The 13,348-nt window shown below is 42.4% G+C and overlaps 1 protein-coding gene across 1 annotated transcript; it reads left to right on the top strand.

Moving 5' to 3' along the window:
* On the top strand, nucleotides 1–7,925 carry Psmb5 (proteasome 20S subunit beta 5). The gene is made up of 3 exons (XM_027920128.3): nucleotides 1–222; nucleotides 867–1,173; nucleotides 7,421–7,925. Exons 1-3 carry the CDS (start codon nucleotides 25–27, stop codon nucleotides 7,705–7,707), a joined length of 792 nt encoding a protein of 263 aa, XP_027775929.1. The 5' UTR covers nucleotides 1–24; the 3' UTR covers nucleotides 7,708–7,925.
* The last annotated feature ends 5,423 nt before the right edge of the window (nucleotides 7,926–13,348 follow it).

Genomic DNA, 13,348 nt, shown 5'->3' with positions numbered 1-13,348 from the left:
TTTTCTTTTTTGCCCTCATTAGACATGGCGCTGGCCAGCGTGTTGGAGAAGCCGCTACCGGTGAATCGGCGCGGGTTTTTCGGACTTGGGGGTCGTGCAGATCTTCTGGACCTAGGACCAGGGAGTTCCAGTGATGGGCTGAGCCTAGCTGCGCCCGGCTGGGGTGTCCCAGAAGAGCCGCGAATTGAAATGCTTCATGGAACCACCACTCTGGCCTTCAAGGTGCGGATCGAGCCGCCCTGCCCGGCTGAGCCCCCAGCGCCCGCGTCCTTCCGAGCCTCCCAGCCGGACAAGAGCCGGCCACCAAGCCCAAGCGAAGGCTCGGGCTTCTGTCGTCCCTACCCCAGAAGTTCAGCTGTTAGGTTGTCCGGGGAAACCTCGCTCCTGACTCTGGCCGGAGAAGGGGGCGCTGGGGCCGAGCAGATTTCGTTGATTTCTAGGTGACCTCAGGTTGCTCCTATTGTAGGAGCTCCCACCTGGGCAAAGGGAGGCCACCGACACTGAACCGTGGCAGAGGAAGGCTAGGCGAGGGTAACCTAATCTTTGTGGCATTAGGGAGAAACTGTGAAGTCGAGGGAGTACTGTACCAGGATCCAAACAATTGAAGTCCCTGCTCCAGCTCTACGATAACTAGCTCTAGATTTGGGGCAGATCATTCTATCTCATTGAACCCGTTTCCAAATCTATAAAATGAGTGTGATATTGGTTTACCCATGTCAAGGGATTTCTGTGAAGTGTATTGTAAAGTATAAAAGAACAGAGAGAGAGATGTGCTGGATTTGCATTGGTGCAAAAAGAAATACCAGGGAGATTTTTGTGTGTGTGGTATGATGTGGCCTGTTTTATGCTTTCCACTATCTTAACAGTTTCGACATGGAGTCATTGTTGCCGCTGACTCCCGGGCTACAGCGGGTGCCTACATTGCCTCCCAGACGGTGAAGAAGGTGATAGAGATCAACCCCTACCTTTTGGGAACCATGGCTGGGGGTGCAGCGGATTGCAGCTTCTGGGAACGTCTGTTGGCTCGGCAGTGTCGAATCTATGAGCTTCGAAATAAGGAACGCATCTCCGTAGCTGCTGCTTCCAAGCTGCTTGCCAACATGGTGTATCAGTACAAAGGCATGGGGCTGTCCATGGGCACCATGATCTGTGGCTGGGATAAGAGAGGCCCTGGTGAGTTGAGTTGCGATCACGTGATCCTTGAGCTGACACTAGGGAGAGGGGAATTAAATGGGTAGATGAATGAAAGGACTTTGAGGCAGTGCTGAGAATGTGATGATTAGGTTCTTAGCCCTTCTTTCTTTTTGTCCAAGGCAGGCAATATAGTGTTGGAAACGGCCTGCAGTTAGACCTGCTGTGTCATTGACTGTAGGCAGGATGCTTATTTTCTCTGCCTATTTCTTCATCTGTCACATTGGTTAAGTGAGGTAATAAGTGTAATGCAACTGGTACAATATCTGACACATATTTTTCCTTCTGTTTTTTTTTTTTTTTTTAATATTTTTTAGTTTTAGGTGAACACAATATCTTTTTTATTTTTATGTGGTGCTGAGCATAGCATGTGTGAAGAGCTGGGTTCCATCCTCAGCACCACATAAAAAATAAATACATAAAATAAAGTTATTGTCTCCATCTACAGTTAAAAAAAAAAAAAAACTCTAGTCGACACTATCTAACAAAATATAATTTAGATTTTTCTTATGGATATATTTAAAAAGTAAAAAAAAGAAAAAAGTGAAATCAGCTTTAACAATTCATTTGATCCAAAATACTTAAAATAAGCCAAGCTCAGTGGTACAGACCTGTAATCCCAGTGGCTCAGGACACTAAGGGCAGGAGGATTGCGAGTTCAAAGCCAACCTCAGCAAAAGTGAGGTCTAAGCCAACTCAGACTCTGCCTCTAAATAAAATACAAAATAGGGCTGGGGAATGTGGCTTAGTGGTCGGCTGCCCCTGAGTTTAATCCCTGGCACCAAAAAAAAGAGGCAAAAAACAAAAATACATTTCAATATGTGACAGTAGTACCATTTGAAGTGCTCAGTGTCCACATTTGGTTAGCAGCTACAGTTTTGGATAGCGAAGCCACCCAAAGATTAGCCATTTTCTTCCCTTTTTCCTTTAGAGTTTTTGGCTTGGAAGGAACCTTTCAGGCCTATCTCCTTTCTTTCTTTGCTGGATCTTGTAATCTCCCTCTAGTCAATTGAGGTCCTGTTATGTTGTCACTGAAAAGAAATCCCTTACCCTTTCCAGTATATAAGAACCTTGCCAGGAAGTTCAACCTTGTGTTTAATGTCATTTACCCTTCAGCTTGTTTTGTTTTTTGTTTTTGTTTTATTTTGCAGTACTGGGGACCAAACTTAAGAGTCTAGTGCATGCTAGGCAGATACTCTACCACTGACCTACATTCCTAGTCCAGCCAATTTTGATTTGTTCCTTACTAAAGCTGCAATACAGCTTGTCACTTTCTTTGTAATTAACCGTAAACTTGAAAATATTCTTTCCTTCTAATTTTACTTCATGCCTAGTAATCCTATAGAACAACCATAGGATACTTACTAGTATTTCACTTGCTTTGGAGCAAGGATTAAAAGGGGTATAAAGAATATCAGTTTATGCTGGCAAGGTGGCACACGCTTGTAATCCCAGCAGCTCAGGAGGCAGAGGTAGGAAGATCGCAAGTTCAAAGCCAGCCTCAGCAATTTAGCAACACACTAAGCAACTCAGTGAGACCCTGTCACTAATAAAATACAAAATGGGGCTAGGGATCTAAGAATGTGGTTCAGTGGTCAAGTGCCCCTGAGTTAAATCCCCAGTACCCTCCTGTCACCCCCCCCCCAAAAAAAAAAAGGGGGAATATCAGTTTATTACCAGAAGGAGAATGAATGAGGAGATTAAAAAGTGGATGTGAGGACTGGGGTTGTGGCTCAGTAGTAGAATGCTCGCCTAGCACATGTGAGGCACTGGGTTCAAACCTCACCACCACATAAAAATGAAATAAAGATATTGTGACCACCTACAACTAAAAAATAAATATTTAAAAAAAAAAAGTGGATGTGAGGGGCCTTGGGCTGTTGCTCAGTGGTAGCGCACTTGCCTGGCATGTGTGAGGCACTGGGTTCAATCCTCAGCACCACATAAAATGAATAAATAAAATAAAGGTATTGTAAGTGGATATAAAAAAGAACGCCATTTGTTACTTTGGGAATGAAGATACCTTTCTCTTTGAAATGTGGGAAAGAACAGTTCCATACATCTTGTGCGTTCCAGGGAACCATTTTGAATATGATTTTTTTACTTTGATCCTGTAGCTATTAGGTTTGTTCCAGGTGGCGGAAACAATGTAAGACAGTGCAGAGCCTGGCTAGCATGGAAATGCAGGAAACTAAAGCTTACTCAGAATTGTAGTGCTTAAAGAAGGCTTTCTGACAACCTATCCCCTTCAGTGTGAGGCAGCCCCTTCTTTGCCTCAAGAGACTGAGAGTCACCAATTATCTAAACTGAAAGTGGATGAGATGCATACTTGTCTTTTTTTTCTGGTACATGCAGTTGAACTCGGGTCCTTCATATATGTTAGGCAAGTGCTCTACCACTGAGCTACATCCCCAGGCCAAGATGAATGCCTTTCTAAATGATCTCTATTCATCAGTCTTTAGCCAAATGCTGGGAAGTTTGAAAGAAAATATTACTTCTGATGGAAGGATTTGGAGAAGACTTCATGAATAGGTGGCAGTTGCCCTTGATATGAAAATGAGAAAAATGGAACATAACAAATGAAGGGATGGAGGAAAGAAGAATGAGGTCTGGGGGGAGTACCTGGGAGTCCAGTTTAAAGTGTATAAAAGGGAATAGTGACCCATAAAGCTGGAAAGGTAAATTAGAATCGATGACAAACCAGTGAGGCAAGATGATGGAACTGGGATTGAGGATGGGCTAGAGAAATGCTTGGGGTAGATATCAAAATCATCTCAACTGTGTTTTTAGCCTGACTTACATCAAAATCACCTGAATAATTAAAAAAAAAATGTTTATTTTTTAGCTTTATATGGACACAATATCTTTATTTTACATTTATGTGGTACTGAGTATTGAACCCAGTGCCTGGTGCATGCTAGGCGAGCGCCCTACCACTGAGCCACAACCCCAGCCCTCACCTGAAGAAATTAAAACATAAGCTCCATAGTTATTCCCCTCCCCACACCAATGTTAAAAGATTCCTGGGGTAGGTCCTAGGCATTCTTTTAAAAAATCTTTTTTGGGTGATTCTGATGCATGGGAAGAGTTGAGAACCCTGAGATAGGGAAAAGATTAGTGATAACATTGGCAGAATTTGAGAAGACAGTAGAAAGTGTGGTTTGTGAGGCACAAGAGAGAGGATTTGGGTAGGTAATAGAGAATCAATGAATGTGTTTTAGGACAAGAAGTTTGAATCTGAACTTGTTGACAAAGACATCTACTTGGGGCTGGGGTTGTAACTCCGTACCGCACTGAGTTCAATCCCTCAGCACCACATATAAAAATAAATAAATGAAACAAAGATATTGTGTCCATCTACAACTAAAAAAATATTAAAAAAAAAAAAAAAAAAAAAAGACATCCAGTTGGAAGATTCAGGGAACAATTGAGATTTGATTTAAAAAAAAAAAAAAAGTTTTTCCCAGTGTTGGAGATTGAACCCAGGCTTCAGCCCATACTAACCACTGAGCTACAACCCTAGCCCTGATACAAATTTGATAAAACTCTGTCTAAATTTTCATTGCACAAGAAATCAGCTAACTTTTATTTTATTTATTTATTTATTTTTGATACTGAGGATTGAACTCAGGGGCACTTAACCACTAAGGCACATCTCCAGCCTTTTTTTTTTTTTTTGATACCATGGATTGAACTCAAGAGCACTCGACTGCTGAGCCAAATCCCCAGCCCTGTTTTGTATTTTATTTAGAGACAGGGTCTCCCTAAGTTGCTTAGTGCCTTGCTTTTGCTGAGGCTGGCTTTGAACTTGAGATCCTCTGTCTCAGTCTCCCGAGCTGCTGGGATTACAGGCGTGCACTACAGGCCCAGCTCCCAGCCCTTTTTTGTATTTTATTTAGAGACAGGGTCTCACTGAGTTGCTTAGTGCCTCACTAGGTTGCTGAGGCTGACTTTGTACTCACGATCCTCCTGCCTCAGCCTCCCAAGCTGCTGGGATTACAGGCGTGTGCCGTGACACCTGGGTTAACTTTTTCATAAAGGGCCAAATAGTAAATACTTTAGGTTTGCAGGCTATAAGGTATTAATATGAACTATTGTCAAGTAACACAGAATGATGTTTTGGTCTGAGACAACCACATATCCAATAGTGGTCCCATGAGATTACATCACCTAGTGATATAGTCATTTTAGTTTGTTTACACTAGTGATGTTCATACTAAGATGAAATACTCCTTACCAATGAATTTTTCAGAACATATCTCTATTTTTTGTGTATGTTTTTTAAAAAATTTTTACTTGAAGATGGACACAATATCTTTATTTTTTATGTGGTGCCAAGGATTGAACCCAGTGGCTCACACACATACTAAGCAAATGCCCTACCGCTGAGCTACAACTCCAGCCTTATATCCCTGTTTTTTAAGCAATAGGCATCTAGTTTACTTTGTTGATATAGTATAGCAGCCATAGACTTATATAAATAAATTTCTGTGGCTCTGTTCCAATAAAACCTTCTATACAAATATAGGCAATTGGGACTGGGGGTGTAGCTCAGAGGCAGAGCACTTGCCTAGCATGTGCAAGGCCCTGGGTCTAATCCCCAACCCTGCAAAACAAAACAAAACAACAAAATAAAAAAACACAGGCACTTGGCCTAACCAATACCTGTTCTATATCAGCAATAGAAATAAAACAAGCCATACTCTTTTTGTGATGCCAGGGATGGAACCTTAACATGTTAGGCAAGTGCTCTATCACTGAGCTACACCTCTAACCCCATACATTAATTTTAGATTATAATTAAAATGTGTAGTTATATAAAAATATAATTTACAATTAAATGTAAAATATAGCCACATTTTAAAAATAAAAACATTTTAATAATATATTTTATTTAACCCAGTATATCCAAAATGTTATTTTAGTGTGTGGTCTTAGCTTCATTTCAACTGCTCAACAGTCACATGTAGCTAAGAGCTACCATATTAGACAGTGCAGGTCTTTGCCACATGACTAAGAATTATGGACTAGTCAGGTGCAGTGGCATAATCTGTAATGCTATATACTCAGGAGATGGAGGCAGGAGGATCAAAAGTTCAAGGCCAGCCTGGGAAACCTAGCAAGATCCTGTCTCAAAATTAAAAAGGGTTGAATGTGTAGCTTGCCTAGCAATTGCAAGGCCTTGGGTTCTGTCCCCAGTACTGCAATTTTTTTTTTTTTTTTTTTAATTGTAGTTGGGCACAATACCTTTTTATTTATTTATTTTTATGCTGAGGATGGAACCAGGGCCTTGCATGTGCTAGGTGAGCGCTCTACCGCTGAGCCACAACCCCAGCCCCATGCAAATATTTTTTAAAAGAATCTCTAAGGTTTATTCTCTTTCAGTGTATGTCTTATCGCCCAATAATCTAAATTCTTTAAGGGCTGTGATTATGTTTTAAACATTGTCTCCCACGGGACCTAAAGCCCTGTGCTTAAAAGTCATACTTGCTTTTTGGAGGTGCCAAGAGGAGAAGCAGAGTAGTTACTATCATGTGTGGTGAGATGGGTGGTATGTTATAGAATCTTGAAGTGTTAATATTAAATTTGAAGCCAGCTGCTTTGGTGCATGCCTCTAATCCCAGCATCTCAGGAGGCTGAGGCAGAGGGATCACAAGTTCAAGGCCAGTCTCAGCAACTTAGTGGGACCCTGCCTCAAAATGAAAAATAAAAAGGACTGGGGAGGTAGTTCAGTGGCAGAGCTCTCCTGGGTTCTATCCTAGGGAAAACAACAACAACAACAACACCTTTTTTAATATGAAGAAAGTGGGCAGGGATGTAGCTCAGTGGTGAGTATTTGTTTAGCATATGCAGTGTCCCAAGATCAATCATCCCCAGCACTGCAAAAAAAAGTGTGTGTGTGAGTATAAAAGTGTTGCAGATGTAGCTTACTGGTAAAGAATCCCTGGGTTCAACCCCCAGTACTGAAAGAAAAAAGAAAAAAATTTTACAGAAGTCTTTTTTTATTATTATTATTTACATTGATTTCCTCAGGGTTTTAAGAGGATAGAAAACTTCTACCATGGAAGATGAATTACTTGCTGAGGATGGCCTCAAACTTGGTGATTCTTCTGCCTTAGCCTTCTGAGTCTCAAAGGCGTGCACCACTGTGCCTGGCTTAGAAGATGGAATAGGTGTCAATGGGATGATCTTTTTTTTTTTCCCCTGCTAATCTCATCTTCCTTTCCAGGCCTTTACTACGTGGACAGTGAAGGGAACCGGATCTCTGGGGCCACCTTCTCTGTAGGTTCTGGCTCAGTGTATGCTTATGGGGTCATGGATCGAGGCTACTCATATGACCTGGACGTGGAGCAGGCTTATGATCTGGCCCGTCGAGCCATCTACCAAGCCACCTACAGAGATGCCTACTCAGGAGGTTCTGTTAACCTCTACCATGTTCGGGAGGATGGTTGGATCCACGTCTCCAGTGACAATGTAGCTGATCTACATGACAAGTATAGTGGATCTACCCTCTGAAGGAGGGTGGATGTGGCTGCTACATTTCTTGGGGTGACTGTCATTGTTAATGATACAGTACCCCATCTTATAGTGGAGGAGTCCTCAGTTGTATCAGTACTTTTTTTGAAGCTCTGGAACATTGACCTCTACATGTTAGCAGATGTTAATGAGCTGAAGCAGAGGTGACTACTTGTTTTAGTTTTTTGGATGTTAACATTACACTACTCACTACTCAACCTCAGGCTGTGTTGTGTCTTTTGTGTCTTTTGTCCATGCTGTCCCTCCTCCAAGCACTTTACAGTCAAATAAGCCAGGACAGTGGGAGGGAAGGGACTGTAATTACAGGAAACAGTGGTGTGAAGACATTGTCTAGTGAATACATTAATGTCCCCACTCATGAAGCTAATAACAAAGGAGAAGGAGAGAGGCAGGGAGGAGGGAGAGACTTCCCAATTCAGTTTGCAAAGAGATGAAAAGTTGATGAGGTGGAAAGATGCACAGGGCTGTACTAGGCAGGGCTGCAGAGGAAAAAGCTCTCACCCTGTGGTGGGGGAGGGGAACTTGATAGTATATGCAGCACAGAGGGTGAGGAGGGTAAATTTGGAATCTTAAAACCACTGGGAAGGGAAGACTTAGACCTTGAGGAAGAGGACAAAGAGAAATAAATGATACCTCTTTTCACCTGGGCGAGGGGCAGGAAGACAAAGAAGCAAATGTGAAAGCAATAGTGACCACAGGTTTGGGGATCATTGTCCTTTTCATGTGTGTGTTTCTGCATGCATGTGGGCACACAGCAGAGGGAGAGAGGGTGGGCTTATAGTCTCTTGGGCAGGAAGCAGCACAAAATTGGCATTGGTACGTGTGGGTGGGAAGAGGCCCTGCTGAGCACAGAGACTGCTGATTTATCATACCCAGCACTGAGGGGGTTCCCAAACTATGGTGGCAACAGATGGCAAGACCTTCTGTTAAGGACAAGACATAGGGAAGATAGAGGAGGTTGGCAGGAGAAACCTTTAAAGAATGAGAGAGAAGGACACAGGCAAAACCACCTTTTATATAGTTAACCAGAAGGAAGAAAATGTTTGGTGAGAGGGCAACACAGTGTCATGTTTTGAGAGGGTGGTAGTTGTCATTCATAGAAATAGAAGGGTAAGGTCTCCTCCCCTGTATTGTGGCAACCTTTCCTCCTCCTCAGCCTTGTGCATTTTTGTATTGATTTATGAGGGCTGTCGGCCAGGAACTGATCGAGGCTTGTTAATTGCATTTGTCAAATGCAGGGAAATTGGGAATTAGTAAGATCGCAGAAGGGAGTTTGGAAAACAAATGACTCTTGTGCCTTAGGAGATTCATTTTGCTGAAAAGTGTCTGAGGAGCCCCTAGAGTTAGAGAACTACTAGTGTGGACCCAAATATATTCTATAGTTGAAACAGGAGTTATATCACGTGTCTCCCTCCTGTGTATATCACCAGCAAATAGGTGTATGAGAAGCACAGGTAATCATCTTCTCATTTGCAACAGTGGTATGCAGATTTTTAAATACTTTTTTTAGTTATAAATGGACACAATATCTTTATTTTGTTTATTTATTTTTATGTGGTGCTGAGGTTCAAACCCAGTGCCTCACATGTGAGGCAAGTACTCTGCCACTGAGCCACATCCCCAGCCCAGTATGTAGATCTTTAAAAAAGAACATTAAGGGCTGGGGATGTGGCTCAAGCGGTAGTGCGCTCGCCTGGCATGCATGCGGCCCGGGTTTGATCCTCAGCACCACATACAAACAAAGATGTTGTGTCTGCTGAAAACTAAAAAAAATAAATAAATAAATATTAAGAAATTCTCTCTCTCTCTCTCTCTCTAATAAAATAAAACTCTTTAAAAAAAAAAAAAAAAAAGCATTAAAAAAAAAAATGAACTCATACTTGGGAGGCTGAAACAGGAGGATTGCAAATTTGAGGCCAGCCTGGGCAACTTAGTAAAATCCTGTCTCAAAATAAAAAGGACTGGGCTGTAGCTTATTAGTATAACACTTGCCTAGCAAGTGCAAGGCCCTGGGTTTCAGTAGTTCATATATATATATATATGAACTAATGGAGCAGAATGATCACAAGTTTGAGCCAAACTGGGCAAGGGAGACACAGTTTCAAAATTAAATGTAAATATAGGAGGGGACCTGGGAACATAACTCAGTGGTAGAGCACCCCTGGATTTAATCCTTAGTACCACAATAAAGAAAAAAAGAAATCTCAACAACAGAAAGAAATCAATTCAGGTTGAAATAGAGCTGGGTTCCAGTGCCTCCACCATTGAGCTTCCCCCACCATCCACTCTACAACACCCCTTTGTCTCCTCCCCCTCCCATACATATAACTCCCTGGACTTCTTGGAGCCCCAGAGAACACAATTTGAAAAGTACTGCCCTGGAAAACATTCTTGAGAACAGAGTTGAAGGTTGGAATTTCCTCTCATGACCCTAGAGAACATAAGACTCCCTAGCCTCAGTCCATGAATAGAAAGTTCAGTTTGGAGAAAAGATAATTTTGAGACAGCACAACCCCTACCCCTGTGTCTGTCTCACGCCTTGCTTTGGCAGTGATCTATTTAATCTAAATGTCTACTCTGCACCCCTGAGTCATGTTCAGGAGAGAAAATGTCTAACCTATAGTCTTGTATTCTGTGCTGGCGTATCCTGTTCCTCTGCCTTCCTGGATCTGGGGCAAAAAACAAACTTAATGAAAGAGATCAAATAGGTTTTCTGGAAAGAAAATAGAGATGAGGAAAGGCCAGTCTCTAGGCCAGTGGTATCCACCTTGTGCATGTGTGATTTCTTGCTGCCGGGTACCAGTGGGGAGTTGGCTTTGCAGCAATGTTATGTCTCTGCTTGTATGAGGATGATGAATGCTGCATAGCATTGGAGAGATGCCATTGAGTGGAGAGTACCAGTTCAGGGACTCCCCTCAGATTCATTTCCCAGTACAGTCATCTTGACAAAGGATGATGGAAAAGAAATTGCCTTAAATAGCTGGAAGATTAATTTCTCCGGCAGTTCCCAAGAGTCCAAGGAACAGGGCTCTTTAAGTGATGTCTGACAATTTCTCCTCCCTCCACAGATAGTTCAGTAACACCAAAATCTGGCTCCTTAGGGTAGGTGATAGGACTAATCAGATTAAAATCAGTGAACACTCCTAGAGGACCCATATGTTCTCCTGCTAGCAGGGAACACTGAGGTTGAAGGCAGGTAGATATGCTTTTCAGCATTTCCACACCAGCAAGGGAGGGCTGTGGGGAGTAGCAGTGAACTATGGGGTGAGCAGAATGTTCATGAAGAAGGTGAAAAGGTAGGTAAGGACATGGAGGATAAAGGAAGGGACAGTTAAAGCAAATCAAAGGCTAAAGCATAATAGTTACTGAGTGTTCCCTCTTTAGGCAAAACCAGAAGGTCAATGTCTCTTGATATCGTCCTCAGCTAGCAAATGAGAAAACTGTCAAAGCAATTTGGGGAGTGGAAGTTCACATCCTTTGAAGGGAAATAAAACAACTGATTTATTCTGGTTCACGAATTCTATGTGGTCTGTTAGAGGAAGGAATCCAGGTGGAATGAAAACAGTAAGGTAGAGTGAAAAAAAAAAAAAGTGGAGGGAAATTCTGAGGGGAGCATATCCCTTGTGTCAGGAGTGAAGAGGATGCTGGGACTAGTGGAGGATCTGCTTAGCCTTATCTAATTTGCTGAATACATTTAGGTTTTTTTATTTTCTTTATTTTCTTGTTTTGTCAGAAGAGTCCCTCCTGCCAGGGCTATCATGGAAGATTAGGTACTTTGAAACTGATCAGCAGCAATGACCTCAAGACTCAATTGCTTTATGATTAAATATATATATATATATATACACACACACACACACACATATATACATACATACATAGAAATATACATCTCTGCTGTTTTGTGTTAGTTTCTTGCTTATTTTTGTAAATTCTAGTTTCCTCAGGAAAACAGAATCATATTGGGAAAGCTTTAATTATAGCAAGCAAGAGGAGAGCAAATAGCAATCAGAACTGCCCTCATCAGCAGATGCTGCCATCTCCTCTGACCCAGGGTGCCCCTCCTCTTCCTCAGTCAGTCAACTGTCCTCATCCCTCTGTGCTCTGCAGGCCTGGCCTCAGAGCTTCCAGGGTCTAGCTTCCAGGGGCTATGCCCCACCAAAGCATTTTAATAAAAACCATTCCTGAAATGTCCCCTTCGCAGTTGTTAGCGGGTCAGGCAGAAGAAATTCTATCCACATCAGCTTCTTGGGTTTATTTAACTCATTTCTCCCAGAAGCTTCTTCCTCTGAGTTAGGTGCAAGACTAACTTCGCACTTAACCCTTCATAGTCCAGATTAAGTTGTCACCAGTCACAAATAGCTGACCTGATTTATTTGACAGGAAATAAGATACCATAGGTTCAACCTCTTCTCATGCCCCCTACTCACCTCTTCTCTTCAGGCTGCTCCTCCCTTTGCCTGATGTCACATTTCCACTCTATTTTCTAGCTTTATAAAAATACCTTTTTGGGGCTGGGGGTATAGCTCAGAGAGCACATGTTTATATGTGAAGCCCTGGGTCCAAAAAAATAGAATAAACAGAACCTTTTCTTTCTTTTGCAGAATTTAAATAAAAACCAATCAATCAATAAACCAAGTGCTGCTTATGAGCTTTAACATAACAAGAAAAGGTTATCACTAGCTGCAGGGTACCCAGATAGCTGTTATAACAGAAGAAAACACACATGGAATGGGAGAAAGGGAGCTAGAGAGAACAACAGACAAATGAGACAGTCACAGAAAAGCAGCTCCCAGACAGCAAGCATGAGATTGAACAAAGTGCAGAGGAGACATGGACATGGCTGAGAAAGATGGATGGAGACAGTGACAGGCAGAACTGGACTATGGGGTGGAGAGACAGGGAGTGGGAAAGGAGACTGAGAAGGACAGCCACAGAGTGGGCAGAGATGTAGGAGAAGGAAGCGGCTGGAAGCTAATGCACAGTGAAACATGTCCCCCTGGAGACAGATAATTTTTCCAGCCATACATAATGAACACGTGCCTCTCTATGTGTTGCCCCTGTGCTGTCACAGTCACTTACATTCCACAAGGATCTCTTCATGTCTATACCACTTATGCAAGGTTGGAAAGAAGGTTTGAGCTCTCTCATGGCTCCCTTCTCAACCCAGCCAGGTCAAAGGCAGAAAAATAGAAAGCTCTCTCATAAGGCAACAGGGTAAATGAGGTAGGATCAAATATTTGGTGCCTTTGAACATTTTATTTTTAGGTTAACTAAGGGGTTTCTCTCCTTATTTCTATACAGGCCCACAGGTCAGGGCCAAGGTGGTTCAAGATGGAAGGGGGAGCCATAAAGGTAGGAAGACTGAGTAATAGCGTGGGCTTTAGGTAAGAAGGGAAACAAGTGAGTCCAAGCAGAAGTGTGTGTAGTCCATAAGGGACCAAGGTAGAGGGGATGCTTTTGAAAATATGGTAGCTCTTTGTGTGTGTGGGAGTGTGTGTGTGTTACTGGAGATTGAACCCAAGAACACTACTACTGAGCTACATCCCCAAATCTTTTTATTGTTTGAGACGGTTTTACTAAGTTGCCCAGGCTGACCTTGAACTTGTGATCCTCCTTC

Source organism: Marmota flaviventris, chromosome 2, assembly GCF_047511675.1.
Source record: "Marmota flaviventris isolate mMarFla1 chromosome 2, mMarFla1.hap1, whole genome shotgun sequence".
Taxonomy (NCBI): Eukaryota; Metazoa; Chordata; class Mammalia; order Rodentia; family Sciuridae; genus Marmota; species Marmota flaviventris.
This window is presented reverse-complemented; position numbering and strand designations above follow the sequence as displayed.

Coding starts and splice junctions, on each gene's coding strand:
- Psmb5 (XM_027920128.3), top strand. CDS start 25: ATGGCGCTGGCCAGCGTGTTGGAGAAGCCGCTACCGGTGAATCGGCGC. Junction 223..866: donor CCACCACTCTGGCCTTCAAG/GTGCGGATCGAG, acceptor CTATCTTAACAG/TTTCGACATGGAGTCATTGT. Junction 1,174..7,420: donor CTGGGATAAGAGAGGCCCTG/GTGAGTTGAGTT, acceptor CTTCCTTTCCAG/GCCTTTACTACGTGGACAGT.